This window comes from Aethalodelphis obliquidens, unplaced genomic scaffold, assembly GCF_003676395.1.
Source record: "Aethalodelphis obliquidens isolate GAN/ISIS:26980383/991018 unplaced genomic scaffold, ASM367639v1 scaffold11, whole genome shotgun sequence".
In the NCBI taxonomy this organism is placed as follows: Eukaryota; Metazoa; Chordata; class Mammalia; order Artiodactyla; family Delphinidae; genus Aethalodelphis; species Aethalodelphis obliquidens.
The window spans coordinates 30,334,301-30,349,198 of record NW_020837955.1 but is presented as its reverse complement, the minus strand read 5'-3'; the positions used below and the strand labels follow the sequence as shown (position 1 = coordinate 30,349,198).

At 41.1% G+C, this 14,898-nt stretch overlaps 1 protein-coding gene across 1 annotated transcript in view; it reads right to left on the bottom strand.

Annotated features, from left to right (window-relative positions):
* FHIP2A (FHF complex subunit HOOK interacting protein 2A) overlaps positions 1-10,389 on the bottom strand; it is a 35,938-nt gene extending 25,549 nt beyond the window's left edge. The window contains exons 1-2 of the mRNA XM_027112682.1: positions 10,007-10,389; positions 2,716-2,794 (exon numbers count right to left, since the gene is read on the bottom strand). Coding sequence (XP_026968483.1) covers positions 2,716-2,794; positions 10,007-10,051 — 124 coding nt within the window. The 5' untranslated portion in view covers positions 10,052-10,389. The remainder of the gene's footprint in view (positions 1-2,715; positions 2,795-10,006) is intronic.
* Between the last annotated feature and the right edge of the window lie 4,509 nt (positions 10,390-14,898).

Genomic DNA, 14,898 nt, shown 5'->3' with positions numbered 1-14,898 from the left:
CTTTAAAGCCCAGGTCAGACACTGCCTCCTATTTCTCCCTTCTTCCTTCTCTCTCTGTGCCTGATGCACCTTTTTGTCCATACTTTATTGTAGTGTACACACTTGTTTTTGCTACGAGACTGCAAAAAAATCATTTAAAGCAAGAACTCACAGCTTTCCTGTAAAGCATTTCCTTAAGACCGTGGAGGGGTGAGAAATTCACAAGGGCTAAGAATAGTCATTTGAAAAGGCAGCTCCTCTCAAAAAACTTTTCTGTACATCTGCTGTCTAAACATCCAAGTTAAGGTAGAAATTATATTTTACACTTAAAGGTGTATATATAGATATAGATAGTCTGATTTTCACTTACTATACAAATATGAAGAATTCCTTTCTTTTAAAGAAGAATTATCTATGACCCCATCAACTTATCAGATCAACTATTTTTTTTTCATGTTTCCTTTCAGTTAAAAAACATGTGTCCAACCTGCACATCCACTAGCATTTACCTATACATTCCTCAAAGGAGCCCATAGTGCTATGTAGCAAGGCTACTCTGTTTCCTTACTTCAGAGGTTGCCAAACTTCAGCTCATGGGACAAACCCAGGCTTGCCATCTGTTTTAATAAAGTTGTACTGGAACAAAAGAATGCCATTCTTTTATTTATTGTTGATGGCTGCTTTGGCACGATAACAGCAGAATTGAATAGTGGCGACAGAGACTGCATGGACTACAAAGCCTAAAATATTTACTATCTGACACTTCACAGAAAAGTTTTGCCAACCTTTGACCTAATTTATTCACATTTCCCCATATTCACTCTTCAGTCTACTCACTAAGAAAAATTGAAGCAACTGGAAAATAACTTCCAAAGACTCCCTATACCATGTCTACCCCTTTCCTGAATTTACACCCGTATGTTCTTCTTTCTGCCTTAATGCTATGGATGAACTGTCCACACGTCGATGAAGGCTAAGCCTCCACTAATGCACTAGGATCCCACACCCCACTTGCCAACTTAAGGATATGGCTCAGAGACGATCTCATATGACTCTCGTACCCACCTGTCCTTCTCCACTACATCGTTCTAGTATGTTCCATCTTTACAAAAACTTTAAAACCCCCTCAATGCCACATCTCCCCCGTGGCTGCTGCTCCATTTCTCGGCCCCCCTTTCCACTAACACTCCTCAAGACAGCAGTCTTCACACACTGTCTCTATATGCCCTCCGTCCATTTTCTCTGAAACTTCCTCCAATCAGGTCTCCTCTCTCTTCCTTGCTATTAAAAGAGCTCTTATCAAGACCACTAATGAGCTCCTCATGGCTGAATCCAATGACCGGTTCCCAGCCTTCATCAGTGTGACATCATTTGACACTTGGTTCCTTCTCTCCTCCTCCAGCTTCTAGGACACCATTCTCTCTTGGCTGTCTGCTACCGAACTGGCAAAAGCAAAATCTCCTTTGCTATCATTCTCATTTTCCCAATCTCTAAACACTGAGTTGCAGGGCCTTAGTTCCTGAACACTTTCCCTCTTCCGCCTATCCTTAGCTAACCCTAGATAATCTCACCCAGTCTCAAGGCTTTAAATCCTACTTACATGCCGATGAGTCTCAATTCCCTATGTCTAGTTTAGGCCTCTACCATAAATTCCAGATTCCTATTTCCTACTGTCTACTTGACATATCCAATTGCATATATAATGGGCGTCTCAGACTAAACATGTCCACAGTGCCTCACAAACCTGCTCCTCCAGCAGTCTCCCCATTCTCAGTGAGTGGCCCTCCTAGTTTTCCAACTGCCTAAGCCCCAACATTCGGAGTTATCCATGACTCTTACTCTCATACCCAATATTCAATGCACCAACAAAGCTTTCTTCAAAGTATACCCAGAGGACAGTCGCTTCTTACACCTCCACCCTAGTCTGAGCCACCGCCATCTCTCAGACCACTGCAATAGTCCCCTAACTGTTCTGCCAGCTTCACCTCTGCATACTTCCCATCTAATTTTCTCACAGAAGCCAAAGTGATTCCTTTAAAACAGATTATGTTACACCTCCGCTCAAAACCCTCTGACGGCTTCCCATCTTAGAGTAAAAGCCAAAGCCCTTACGATGGCTTACAAGGCCTTGTGTGAATCTGCACCCTCACCTGTCTTTTGTCACCTCCTCCCATTTCCCTCCTCGTCCACTTGCTCTGGCCACACTTCCTTGTGGTTCCTAGTACAGGCCAAGTGCTGCACGCTGCAGCTTCAGGGTTTGTGCGCTGGGCGCTCTCCTGGAACTTCTGCCCCAGGTGCCCCCAGGCTTGCTTCCTCCTCCTTCAGACTTCAGCTCAGCAGTCACCTGGGGCAACAAGGCTTTCTCTAATCTTAAAGAGCCATCTGCCCCGACCCCCACCTCTGTCCCTTTCAGCCTGCTTCATCGTCTCCTTCGCACTTACCATCTGACACACTACGTATACTTGTCTGTTTATTGTCCGCTTCCTCCCAATCAATACATAAGCTCTGCTGGGACAGATTTTTGTCTGTTTGATTGTTATATTTCCCAGTGCCTAGAACAATGCTTACACGTAGTAGGTGTTCAACAGATACACTTTTGAATGAATCTATGAGAGTAATTAAAAGTAAAATAAACTGTTTGTAAGTTTAATATAAAATAATTTTGAAAACTAGTTTGAAATGTATTTTAGCATTTCACAAATTTTCTTTTTAATTAATATTAGCATTGTTTCTTACCCGAAGTCTCTATGTAGTAATGGGTAATTGCCTTCCAGTGATAAACAAAATCTTCTTGTAAAGGAAGAGAAGGTGCAAGCTACACAAACACAAACAAAAAAGACCACAGCAATTAAGAAAATGGCATTAAAAGTTTCCCATTAAGTATAACTCTGTATTTGTCTACTAATGATGCAAAAGCAGCATAAGAATAAGGGGTGAGCTTTAATTTGATCCTTTATGTCAATATCAAAGAGAAACAAAATGAGTCAAATCCAAGAAAGTAAAAATGATTTATTAAGAAATAGGACAAACACATTTATCAGCATTATTATTATATTATAGTATTGGGTATTTTTTCTACTCCCCGACACTAGTTACTATATATATGGCTTCAAAAGTAACAGCGTTACATGACAACACAATATTCTATTACTAAAGTATCTGTAAAATGGAATTATCGATAACCAGGGATCTTTGTACCTAGGACTTTGAAATGCAAGCCAGTAAAAAGGTTGCTATGTAATTAGTTACACATCACCAAAGTCAACCCTGTAATCAGATTAAAACTGTTCTGTATTTTCAATGACATACAGAAGTGAATCTTTTCTTTTTAAGCCTAGATTAGGCAGTGCATATTTTTAGCAAAATAACTACATGAACAAGACACTACCAATTTAAATTCCACAAAGTCAAAAATGTTTTACATTTTAATTTTGAAATTTACTTCAGAAGTTTTAAGACCAAAATTATATCCCTTCAGCCATCTCATAGCAAATTTACAAGTATTTCAAATGGGTGATAAATGGATAGAAAAAGATTGATGTACCTTCTAAAACATTTTCTTGTCCTTAAAAAGAGTGAAAGAAAGAGAGAGAGAACTCTCTCTCAGTCCTAGTATCATCAATAAATTCTGGTCAGAAAGTGCAGAGTTGACCCAGTTTTCTTAAGAACAAATAGGTTTCAGGCTTCCCTGGTGGCGCAGTGGTTAAGAATCTGCCTGCCAAAGCAGGGGACACGGGTTTGAGCCCTGGTCAGGGAAGATCCCACATGCCGCAGAGCAATTAAGCCCGTGCGCCACAACTACTGAGCCTGCACTCTAGAGCCTGCGAGCCACAACTACTGAAGCCCATGCGTCTAGAGCCTATGCTCCGCAACAAGAGAAGCCACCACAACGAGAAGCCTGCGCAATGCAATGAAGATTAGCCCCTGCTCGCCACAATGAGAGAAAGCCCACGTGCAGCAAAGAAGACCCAACACAGCCAAAAATAAAATAAATAAATTTATTAAAAAAAAAAGAACAAATAGGTTTCTATTTCGGGAACCTAAACCATGGCAGCGTAATCGTCCATTTTCATATATTCATCTAAACAGATGACCTAAGAGGCCATGTCACTCCTATACTCTACTTGTTCCATTTTGATTTCTTGGAGTCTCCTGCAGGGACCTCAAAGTTCGAAACCCTGTCAAAACAATTTCCAAACTCTTGACCAAATTATAAACATTGGTCATGACGTCTTAAGTGTTTCAATCCAGAAGATGAACTGTACTTAGGAAGAAAATGGACCTGAAAAATTTTCAGCAACCATCAACATCGTAATGCTAGCTTTTTCATATGTGCATATTCATACCACTCTGAAGAGTACTGAATTAAGAAAATATAAATATTCATCTCATTTCCAAATAGAATGCTATGAAAAATTTTAAAAGACTTTAAGATCTTTAACAAAGGAGTTAAAACCTTTGGGATTATACACTTCAAGAACATGGGGAAAGAAATAACTTGTAGGAGATTGAGAAAACAATTAAAAAGAAAAATAGGAAAGAAAGAATTAACTTGGGAAAATAATCTTCCTGAAATTTTTAGATTAAAAAGTCTGTTTTAATCAGCTACTTATTTTTAGAATCTTCCTCAAAACACATAAAATTTCTCTTGTTTTTTGGGCCTGGTTTTTTACACACCAACTTTATGTAGTGTTCACAATTATTATTGATTAATTATGTATTAACAATTGGGACAAACCCAAATGAAATTTGGTGTTTCAAAAAATGTACCTACTTTCTTATGTGTAAATATTATGACTTGTTAAATTTTTCCAAGGGAATTTCCAGGGCATATATGGAATTAAAGCATCCTTGTTCCACATTATTTCACCCACGGGATTTAACTCTATTTACAAGGAAAGTTACTAAATCAGAGGTCTTAAATGATTTGTGTCGGGGCCTTTGCTGTTACAGTCAAATTCAAAGCAGGATGGTGTTGCTTACTTGTGAATCTCTTGCAGAAATTTGCTTTAAATAAGAAACCTATTTACGGAGACAGTGAAACAGTTCTAAGTTGCTAATAATTTAGTAACAATCTTGTTCAAACATGAATAAATTTTCTTATTTAAGTAAAACTTCCTAGTAAACTTGCCTCTTTCATTTCAAATTATAACATGCAAAATATATGCTTTATCATTACATAAAAACATTTACGCTCTGGGTTAAAAAAAAAAAAAAGATGTGTGAATCAGCATGAGGGGATTCTAATTTGAGTTAACTTCTTACAATACAGAGATTAAATTTTTGAAAATTCATGAGATCGATCACTATCTCAACCAAAAACTGACCTGAATATCTAACTTGGATATTACTTTCTCTGAGAAGTCTTGCCAGACTTCCTGCCGAGGTTATAGTCCTTTCCAAACACTTTGTGGCACCCACTCCCTGACTGACTGCTCACTCTCTCCCAGCCCTTATCCCATGTTTGTAATTGTCGAGTTACCCATCTTCTCCACTAGATTGTAAACTCAATGAGTTTACAAAGATTATATCATCTTGCTCATCACTGAATCCCCAGTTTCCAAGTCAATGATGGCAAATAGTAAGCATTCAGTACCATTTATTGAGTGAACAAACAGCAGTTGCTACCATTTAATGAGTAGTTATGTGCCAGGCACAGTGCTACAAAGTTTACACTTACCATGTGCTCTTAAATTCTCACAATAAACTCTAACACCCTGAGTCATTAACTGACCTGCCCAAAGAAACACTACTTGTAATTAGAAACCTGGACTCTCTTTCTCCAAAATGCCTACCACACAAAAGGACCTACCTACATTGATAACTCAGATGAGAACTAGTGTTCTCAAAGCCACATCTGCAGTCTCACATGTATCACGAACATTCCATGCCCAGATCTTTTAAAATGCTTCTTCTCTGTAGCACTTTCCAGACGCCCATCCTATCTTCTCTTCCTCTCCAAAGTCCAGCTCAAGTCTCACTTCCTCCAGGGAGCCTTCTGCAACTACTCCAACCCTAAGTGCTTACTCCCCTCCTCCTATAGAACTCACTGGCTGAACAATCATCTAGATAATAATAATAATAATGATTCACATTTATTAAGCACTTACTATGTGCCAGGAACTGCATTAAGCACTTCATATATACAATCTCATTCTAATTTTCACAACAATTCTATCAGATAGATACAATTATTTCCATTTTACAGCGAGAAATTGAAATGTACAAAGACTAAGTAACTTGTCTAGTGAAAAAGCAAGGGACACAGGCAAGCCTGGAACCCTGCTCTGACTGGCTCTAGGGGCTAGGCCACACTCTTGTGCACTGCTTGTACTTTAACCAGTGTTTTGTTTTGTCTCCCAATGTATTCTCACTGTGAACTCACACTGTGCCATGCTTTCTTGGTGGGCTCATAAAATATTTACTGAATGACTAAAGGACTAAAGTTAAAGATCACTTGTTGGAAAAGAATACACTTAAGAAAACACTACATATGTTCCATCTGATGTTTTGTTTTTTTGCTTTTTTTTTTTTTTTTGCGGTACGCGGGCCTCTCACTGTTGTGGCCTCTCCCATTGCGGAGCACAGGCTCTGGACGCGCAGGCTCAGCGGCCACGGCTCACGGGCCCAGCCGCTCCGCGGCATGTGGGATCTTCCCAGACTGGGGCATGAACCCGTGTCCCCTGCATCAGCAGGCGGACTCTCAACCACTGTGCCACCAGGGAAGCCCTCATCTTATATTTTAATTCCTAGTGCAGAGTAGATTTTTAAGGAATTGCTGGTCCCAACAATCATCATTAACTCAAACTATAATTTAAAAAGAAAAATGTTGCATTCAAATTCTGAAAGATGACTTCCATTGAATTAATTAGTTAAGGTAGATGAAACTTTCTTTCCTGACACTGCCCTTTATCCTCTTGGAATAAATCTGCCCTCAAGGATGGAACTGACTGGAATTTAAAAGGTATTAGTCCCTGGCAGATAACCTCACATAGACAAAGGCCCTTAACAAATGTTGAATTGTATGGAAGGTGTTTTATTTACCCTTTGGAGAAGCTGTACTAAAATAATCCACCTCAGAACTACATGGGAGGCCTGATTTCAGACGTGTGACATGTGGCAACTGGCTAAAAGAACAGATTCATTTCATAACTCCTACTGGCCAATCATTTGTATGCTGAGGGAAAACTGTCATTTCTGAAACAGGAGGCAAGAGTTACATTACAGTTTTTGTTTTTGATCAAGGTGTGAATTTCTCTCCTGAATTCAAAATGCAGTCTATCAGCTTAATAACACATCTTCAAATACTGATCTTTGAAAACATCTTAGTTGTATTTCATCCTTGTTAAGTAGTTAACAGGAAATGTGAAGAAACCATTAATTAAACAATAAGGAAAACTCTACACTTAAACCCCATTTAAATGACTATGTACCTGGTTGACCCTAAAAAACCATTTGAAGGCTGATCCAATTGAATCAAGAAACCTAGGGAGGGACTTCCCTGGTGACACAGTGGGTAAGAATCCACCTGCCAATGCAGGGGACACGGGTTCGATCCCTGGTCCAGGATGATCCCACATGCTGCAGAGCAACTAAGCCCGTGTGCCACAATTACTGAGCCTGCGCGCTCTAGAGCCCACGAGCCACAGCTACTGAAGCCCCTGTGCCTAGAGCCCGTGCTCCACAGCAAGAGAAGCCACCGCAATGAGAAGCCCGCGCACCACAACAAAGAGTAGCTCCTGCTCCTGCAACTAGAGAAAGCCCGCACGCAGCATCGAAGACCCAAGGCAACCAAAAATAAATTAATTAATTTTAAAAAAAGAAAGAAAGAAACCTAGGAAGTAATAATACCAAAACGGTTGAGAAAACATTAGAGATTCACATAATGACACAACTGAAAAAAGGTCATGTCAGCATCTGCATATAGGATTATCTCCCATCTCTGTAGAATCCTGATAATTATAATTGCAATACTGTATCAGAAAATGCTAATCGGGCATACAAACTAAAAGGAGTACAGAGAAAAGCCAATGAAATAAACTGAGGAATGGTAAGATTAGTACACAGAAAAAAATGTCAAGCAAATAAAGAAGGAGAACTGAATAAATGTAAACCAATCTTGGGCTAGGAAAAAAAATATTCTTCAAATACCACAAAGGTGGCTTATTCAGCATTACATATGAGTTCATTCCCAAGAGAATGTTAAAAGGCGGAAAAAAAAGTATGCCAAAATTTTTTCATAAGATTTAACCTCTTATCAAGGTAAACTGGGAAGTATCACAGCTGAAAACATTAATGCTAAGCAAATAAAAACATTACTTTTCTAAATGCAGTGCATTAACTCCTAAGACCAGGTGAATATAATCCATTCTTAACTTTTGCTCACTAACCTCAGCAAAGTAGAGAACCTGGATATTACAGAGCCAGAGTCAGACAATTTACATGGATAATCTGGTAGATGCTAACACACAGTTATAAAAAGATAACGCAGACAGAGAACACAGGCCTCTGGACAAAACTGAGTCTTTACCGGGAGAGCATGAAAGCCATCTTTCTTTCTCTCACTACTTATTTCTGTAAATATCAGCCTGAATTAGTAAAGAATATAAATAATGTAATAAACTTTTATTTCCAATTATCTCAGTATTTAGCTGTAGTGAGTGTTAAAAATTAAATGATTCTTGGTACTTTAAGTTAAGGAATAATATAAAATGTAAATATCGCTGTTTTTTATAAATTTCAGTTAAATTCTTACAATAAGGTGCCGTAGATTGATTGTGTAGAAGCCAAGAACGGAAAATTAAAAGTTGCCTTGAAGTCTAAAACTGTCATCTCCCTCGTGAGTAATACTGCTCTTCATCTATGAAAAACCCTGTCAGCACTTAAAATAAAAATTGTATCGAAGTTTTGTTTCCATTACTGAGTTTTAAAAATCCATTTTATTTTTATCTGGCCATAAAAACTGTTCTATTGTAATTGGGTTTTGTTTTGTTTTTTCCTTAAAGTTGTGTAGATTTGAATGTGCTGTATCACTCAAACTGAACATAGAAAGAGAATGACATTTTTAAAACTAGCAAAGTAACACTAGCAAAACGGCACTTGTTATGAACTTCACAGGGTGCATTTTTCAATTTGGGCAATTCTGCCAGCGTAAAGCAAAACAACCAGAGTAAAGCAACTCGACCCCTTTCACTGAAACAGCAGGAAGACATTCTCCTGTTAGTTACTTCTCTTTTATTAGTGTTAGGATATTTGAGTAATGTCTCCCTATGCTTGTGTCTAAAATCCTCAAAGGAGGGTACAATTGCAGGAAAAACGACGAGCGTCCAGGAAAGGAAGAGGTGAAAGGAAACAGATGGTCCCGGTGCTGTGTGAGGGCTTGGAAGCTGTCTAAAGCGCCCTCGACGAGACCCTCCAAACGCCTATTTCACATCAATCAGTAAGGTCCAGCTGAGTTCGGCCGCAAGGCCTGTGAAAGCAAGAGCTGGCCAGACTACGAAACTGGGTCGGGTGGGCTGCTTCCTCGCCAGAGCCGCGCCCCCGGCAAGAGCACCCCTTCCTGCCTCCCCACCCCCCAAAACAAAACAAACCCAAGCAGTGTTAGGCCGTTTCTTTTGTCTTGGTCAACGCTGACCACTTGAGGTTAATGGGCCAGGGAGTCCGGGGGAGAGCCCTGTGGCCCTGTCAGGTGCTCCCCGACTCCCCTGTCCCCACCGGAGGAATCGGGCGACCCCCGACCCGGGCCGGGGGGCTGGTCCTGCCGGGGACCCCCGCCCACACTCGTGAGCGAAGGAAAGGGCTCCACGCCGGCCCGGAGCAGGAAGGAGAGCAGAGGGTCCGCTCGGAGCCAGGCCCGAGGCCCCGGCGCCCGCACGACCCCGCGGCGCCCGCCCCGGGCCTCGCCCCTCCGCGGGGCCGGGGACGCCGAGGGCCGGGCCGAGGCCGCCGGGCTCTCCCGGGGCCGGCGGGGGAGCGTAGGCCGGCCGCCATCCCCGGCCTGTCGTGCGCCCGCAGCCCGAGGCCTTACCGCCTCCACGGCGTGCTGCAGGATGGAGGTGAACTTGGAGAACATCCTGTCCCGGGACTGCAGCAGCCTCTCCCGGGACGACCTGGAGAGCTCCTCGATCCGCCGCCGCCGCCCCTGCTGCGGCTGCCGGGGCCGCTCCAGAGTGAAGGCCGGTGCGGGGCGGGGAGGACGAGCAGAGGGCCGAGGCGGGCCCGGCCCGGCCGCTTCGGGTGTGCGCGGGCGGCGAGGCGGCTCCGGCGGGCGCTGCGACGTGGCGGGCGGTGAGAAGGGCGTTCCAGGCGGACTCCGGGCCCGCGACACTCCGGCGGCGGCTGCGGCGGCGGCTCCCGCTCGGACACGGTGGCAGATCGGCTCGGGATCCTTCCGCCCGCTCTGCCCGCCGCGGCCTCCAGGGGGCGCCGCCGCGGCCCGGGGGTGGGGCGCCCAGCCAGGCCAGGCCGGCCCTGCGCCACGGGGGCCACACGCCGCGGGGGCGGGAGAGGCACAGAGAGGCCGCGGCCTGCCTAGGGCGGGAGTCAGGCCTGGGCCCAGACGCCTCCCTCTTACGGCGACGCGGTCATTCTTACGTCTTAAAAATTCGGCCGTTCTCGTTCACTTTGTTTCTCCGATGGAAGTTAACATGCCGATTTTGTATGAAACCGTAGACATGTATGTATATAAAATTCAGAGGTTCTTCTTTTAAGGGCAGATTTGCAAGACCGGTAAGAAAAAGCACAGTATTCCCAAGGCAAACAGGAACCGTGGGTTTAAATGCTAAGAATTAGAACAAATCCACTAATGCAGATGAAATGGCTTTGCTAACTGTAAATCTTTATTATTATTTTTATTGTTGTTGTCGTTGTTATTATTTTATTTATTTATTTATTCAACATTAAAACAGGAAGCCCCAGATGGACAAGTGGTAAGATGATTCAGTTATTAATTTGTAACATGTTTGATAGTTAGAAAATGCATTCAGTATAGCATTTTCTATTCAGCTTATCAGTTGATACTGGGAAACATCAGTGAGGGAAAAGACTCAGGAGGGTTTCTAGGAAATGCACAGGACAGATAAGTGGAGCTCCAATGTAAGCGCTCGGATGGAGGCTTCTTAAAATACGGTGCAACAGTATATTTGTCAAGCCTTGAAGAAACAAGATTCGGGCTGGTAAAGTTTAGGTTGGGTTGATACAAATTATGAAAATGTACATATCCTGGAGAACTTTGTTTTTGCTTGTATTGGCATTTTATCAAAAGAACCACTAAATTCTTGATAAGATGAGGGTGAAGTAAGTGTTACATAACTGGTGATGAAAATATGTATTTGTAACTGAATTAGTTGAACAGAGGAAAAAGGCAGAAAAAGTAGCATCAGTGCAGAGTGGTATTTAGGGCCAGTCTCTGGAGCTGGGTAGCCTAGATTTAAATCCCAGTTCTGCCACTCACTGTGGCAAGTTGTTTAACCTCTTTGTGCTTTTAGTTTCCTCATCTGTAAAATGGGAGTAGCACCTACCTCACGAAGTTGTATGTAAATTCCTTAATATACGTAAAATACTTTAACATGCCCAGTCCATAGTAAGCGATGCATGGACAATTATTATTATTGTTGTTATTAGTAATAGTAGTATTTAACAAAATAATAGGGCCAGAAATCAAGATTTAAGGAGGAGACTTTAACTAGTCTTGTGTTCTTTTCTCTCCTGTTTTTGCTACCTCTGTCCTTGGATAGCAGGTAAATTTGACCTTAATTCCCTGTATAGTAGCCCCCAGAATGCTGGAGGCAAATTCTGTCATTTGCTAAAGATCGAAATGTGCTCCTTATCAAAGTGTAGGTAGTTGTGTCTGCTTCAACCAAGAGTACATACTGTTTATTATCATTATTATTATTCAGCAGTTTAAGATGGTTAGTCATATTATTAACTAATTATTTTCCTGACCTAATTGACATACATTTATATGGTGTTTTGTATTTTCATAATACCTTACAACCACTAATTGTATGAGGAGGTTTGTTTAAAGCAGGCTTACTTAGAGTTGTTTGTATTTGACAATGCCTGTCTTTTGTATACTTAATATAAGCACAATAAGATATATGTTTTGCTCTAGATTAATATCAATATTTAGGATGACGATTCATCTATTCGATATATAGGTTCCAAGACATGCAAGTTGGAGTAGAATTATAATAGAGCGGATACTCTTACGTATTCTCATCCTAGAATGACACTAACATTATCACCAGCCTTATGCATGGGCAGAGTTGAACCTACCTCAACAAAGTAGCTTATGACTTAAGAAAGCATAACAAAGGCTTTCCTGGGTCTCCAAAACACTTAGATATAGGTGCCTGAAATTCCTCAATTAGAACTTTATTTCTTCAATCCTTTGGCTTAAGGCGAATAAGAAATTTAGTCCCTGCTTAACTTAAAATACTTTGGGGAGAGATAACACATTAAACTCTTATCATTCATTACACCTGAGGGTGAATGAATTTGTTAAGTTCTTTTCTGAATAAAGTTTAATCAGCAAGGACACAGAAAAATCTATAAAACTGAAACTCGGTTGGGAGGGAGTTGAAGAAGAAATAGAGTTAGAGGAAACCCACTTTCAAGATGTGGCAGACTTCTGGAGATTTTCTATATATATTCCCTCTCTATATAGAATTCAGCAACATTCCCTTTCCAAATGTCACTAAAAATTACAGTAAAGAGATTTTTCAAAGTACACACCAAGAAAGTACAAATAAATTAAGAGATAGCAATAAAATTTTGAGAATTGGAAAGTAACTGTAAAGGAGGTAACTGATATGACTGACATAAGAAAGCTGAATCCCAAGGTGACAATTAAGGAAACCAAGAACAAAAGTGATATGTCAATACATTCACAGAACCTCTCAATGGCTCAGGAATTGGTAGCATTAAGTACCTCTGGAAGTAGAGGTAAAAGTGGGACTGAAAATAGCAGGATGGATTGAAAGTTTGTTTAGAACTGGATTAGATGCATCCCCCCCACTCTACAAGATTGGCTGACTTCCCCTTTCCCACCCTGGAATAACATTAGAGACTTTTTCCCAGAAAGAGAGAGGTTCCATACTGAGAGAAGAAAAAAAGAAGGAGAAGAAGAAGATAAAGTGAAAATAAACCTTGTGAATGTTGAAGACACACGTCCCCAACTCTCATCCTGCACTTGGCTCAAAATGTAATCATCAGGCTGATCCTTCCAGGTAGAAGGATCCTCTCTGGAGAATCCGTTTAGCCCAAGAGAAAAGACCCAGAGGTCCTGCAGAGGGAACCCAGACAAGTCTTCAGTGCAGCCCCCAGTTGACAAGCTCTGTCCACATGCTCAGAGCTTCAGTTTCTTCATGCACCTCTTTTAAATAGGATCACACAGCCCCGGGGTCATCAACAACTTGAGGAAAGCTTACAACATTAAAGATAGAACCCAAAGGAAAAACAGGACAAAAAAGAAACTGGGAAGAAACAGAGTGGCTTACATTGAACAGATAGGGAAAGATGGGAAGAAAACTTAAAAAAAACAACTATTTTAATATCCTCAGAGAGATAGAAAAAGATGTTGCATCTGTAAAATAAGAATGGTATGGTATTTTTATTGTTTTTGTTTTTGTTTTTGCGGTACGCAGGCCTTTCACTGTTGTGGCCTCTCCCGTTGCGGAGCACAGGCTCCGGACTTGCAGGCTCAGTGGCCATGGCTCACGGGCCCAGCCGCTCCGCTGCATGTGGGATCTTCCCAGACCGGGGCACGAACCCGTGTCCCCTGCATTGGCAGGCGGACTCTCAACCACTGCTCCACCAGGGAAGCCCTGGTATGGTATTTTTAAAAAGCAGCATTTTGGAAACAAAAAAGAAACTCTTAGAAATCAAGAATATGATAACAGACATTTTTTAAAAAAATAAGCGTGGAAAATAAGCTTGAAAAAATTTAGCAAGCTTAGACTAGAGCAAAAAAGAATGGAAAATGGCAGGGAAATTTTTTTTTAATTAGAAGGCCAGTCCAATGGATCCAACATCTGAATAATTGGAGAGAATAGAGGGAGGAAATAATTGAATATATTAATTAATAATTCGATATAATTTTATAGATCTGAAAGACATGAGTTTCCAAATTGAGAGGGTTCATTAAACACCAGAACAATGAATGAAAATAGACTCACTCTAGAGGGCATTATTGTGAAATTTCAGAACAGTGGGTTCAAAGAAAGCTCTTACAATGCGGGAAATGAGCTCACTTCCAATGAGGGAAAAAAGGAAAACAAGTTTATGCAAAGAAACAAAAATTACAATGGCAGCATACTTTTCAACAACAAAATGGGATGTCAGAAGGCTTTGGGGCAATGCCTTCAAAATTCTGAGGTAAAAATAATTTCAATCTAGAATTCTATACTAAGAAACTATCAATCAAGTATAAGGATAAAATGAGTCATTTCAGATGTGCAAGGTGTTGAAAATTTTTCCTAACTTGCAGTCTTTCTCAGGAAGCTGTCAGAAGATGTGCTCCATCAAAACTCAGGGAGTAAACCAAAGGAAAAAAGATAAAGGAATCAGCTAACAGAATCCACCATAAGAAGGAGGTAAAGGAAATTCCTAGGATGATAGTAAAGCAGAATCCCAGGAAGACAGCTATGGGATAGCAAACAACCAGTCCAAATTGGAGCAAGTCAGAAGAGAGTCCCTACAGAAACAGACTTGCTGATATAAAAGACTGATATAAAAGACAAACTAGTGGTTACCAAAGGGGAGAGGGAAGGGGGAAGGGGCAAAGTAGGAGTGTGGGATTAAGAAGTACAAACTACTATGTCTAAGATAAATAAGCAACAAAGGTATATTGTATGGCATAGGAAATTATAGGCATTATCTTGTAATAACTTTTATTGGAGTATGATCTGAAAATACTGA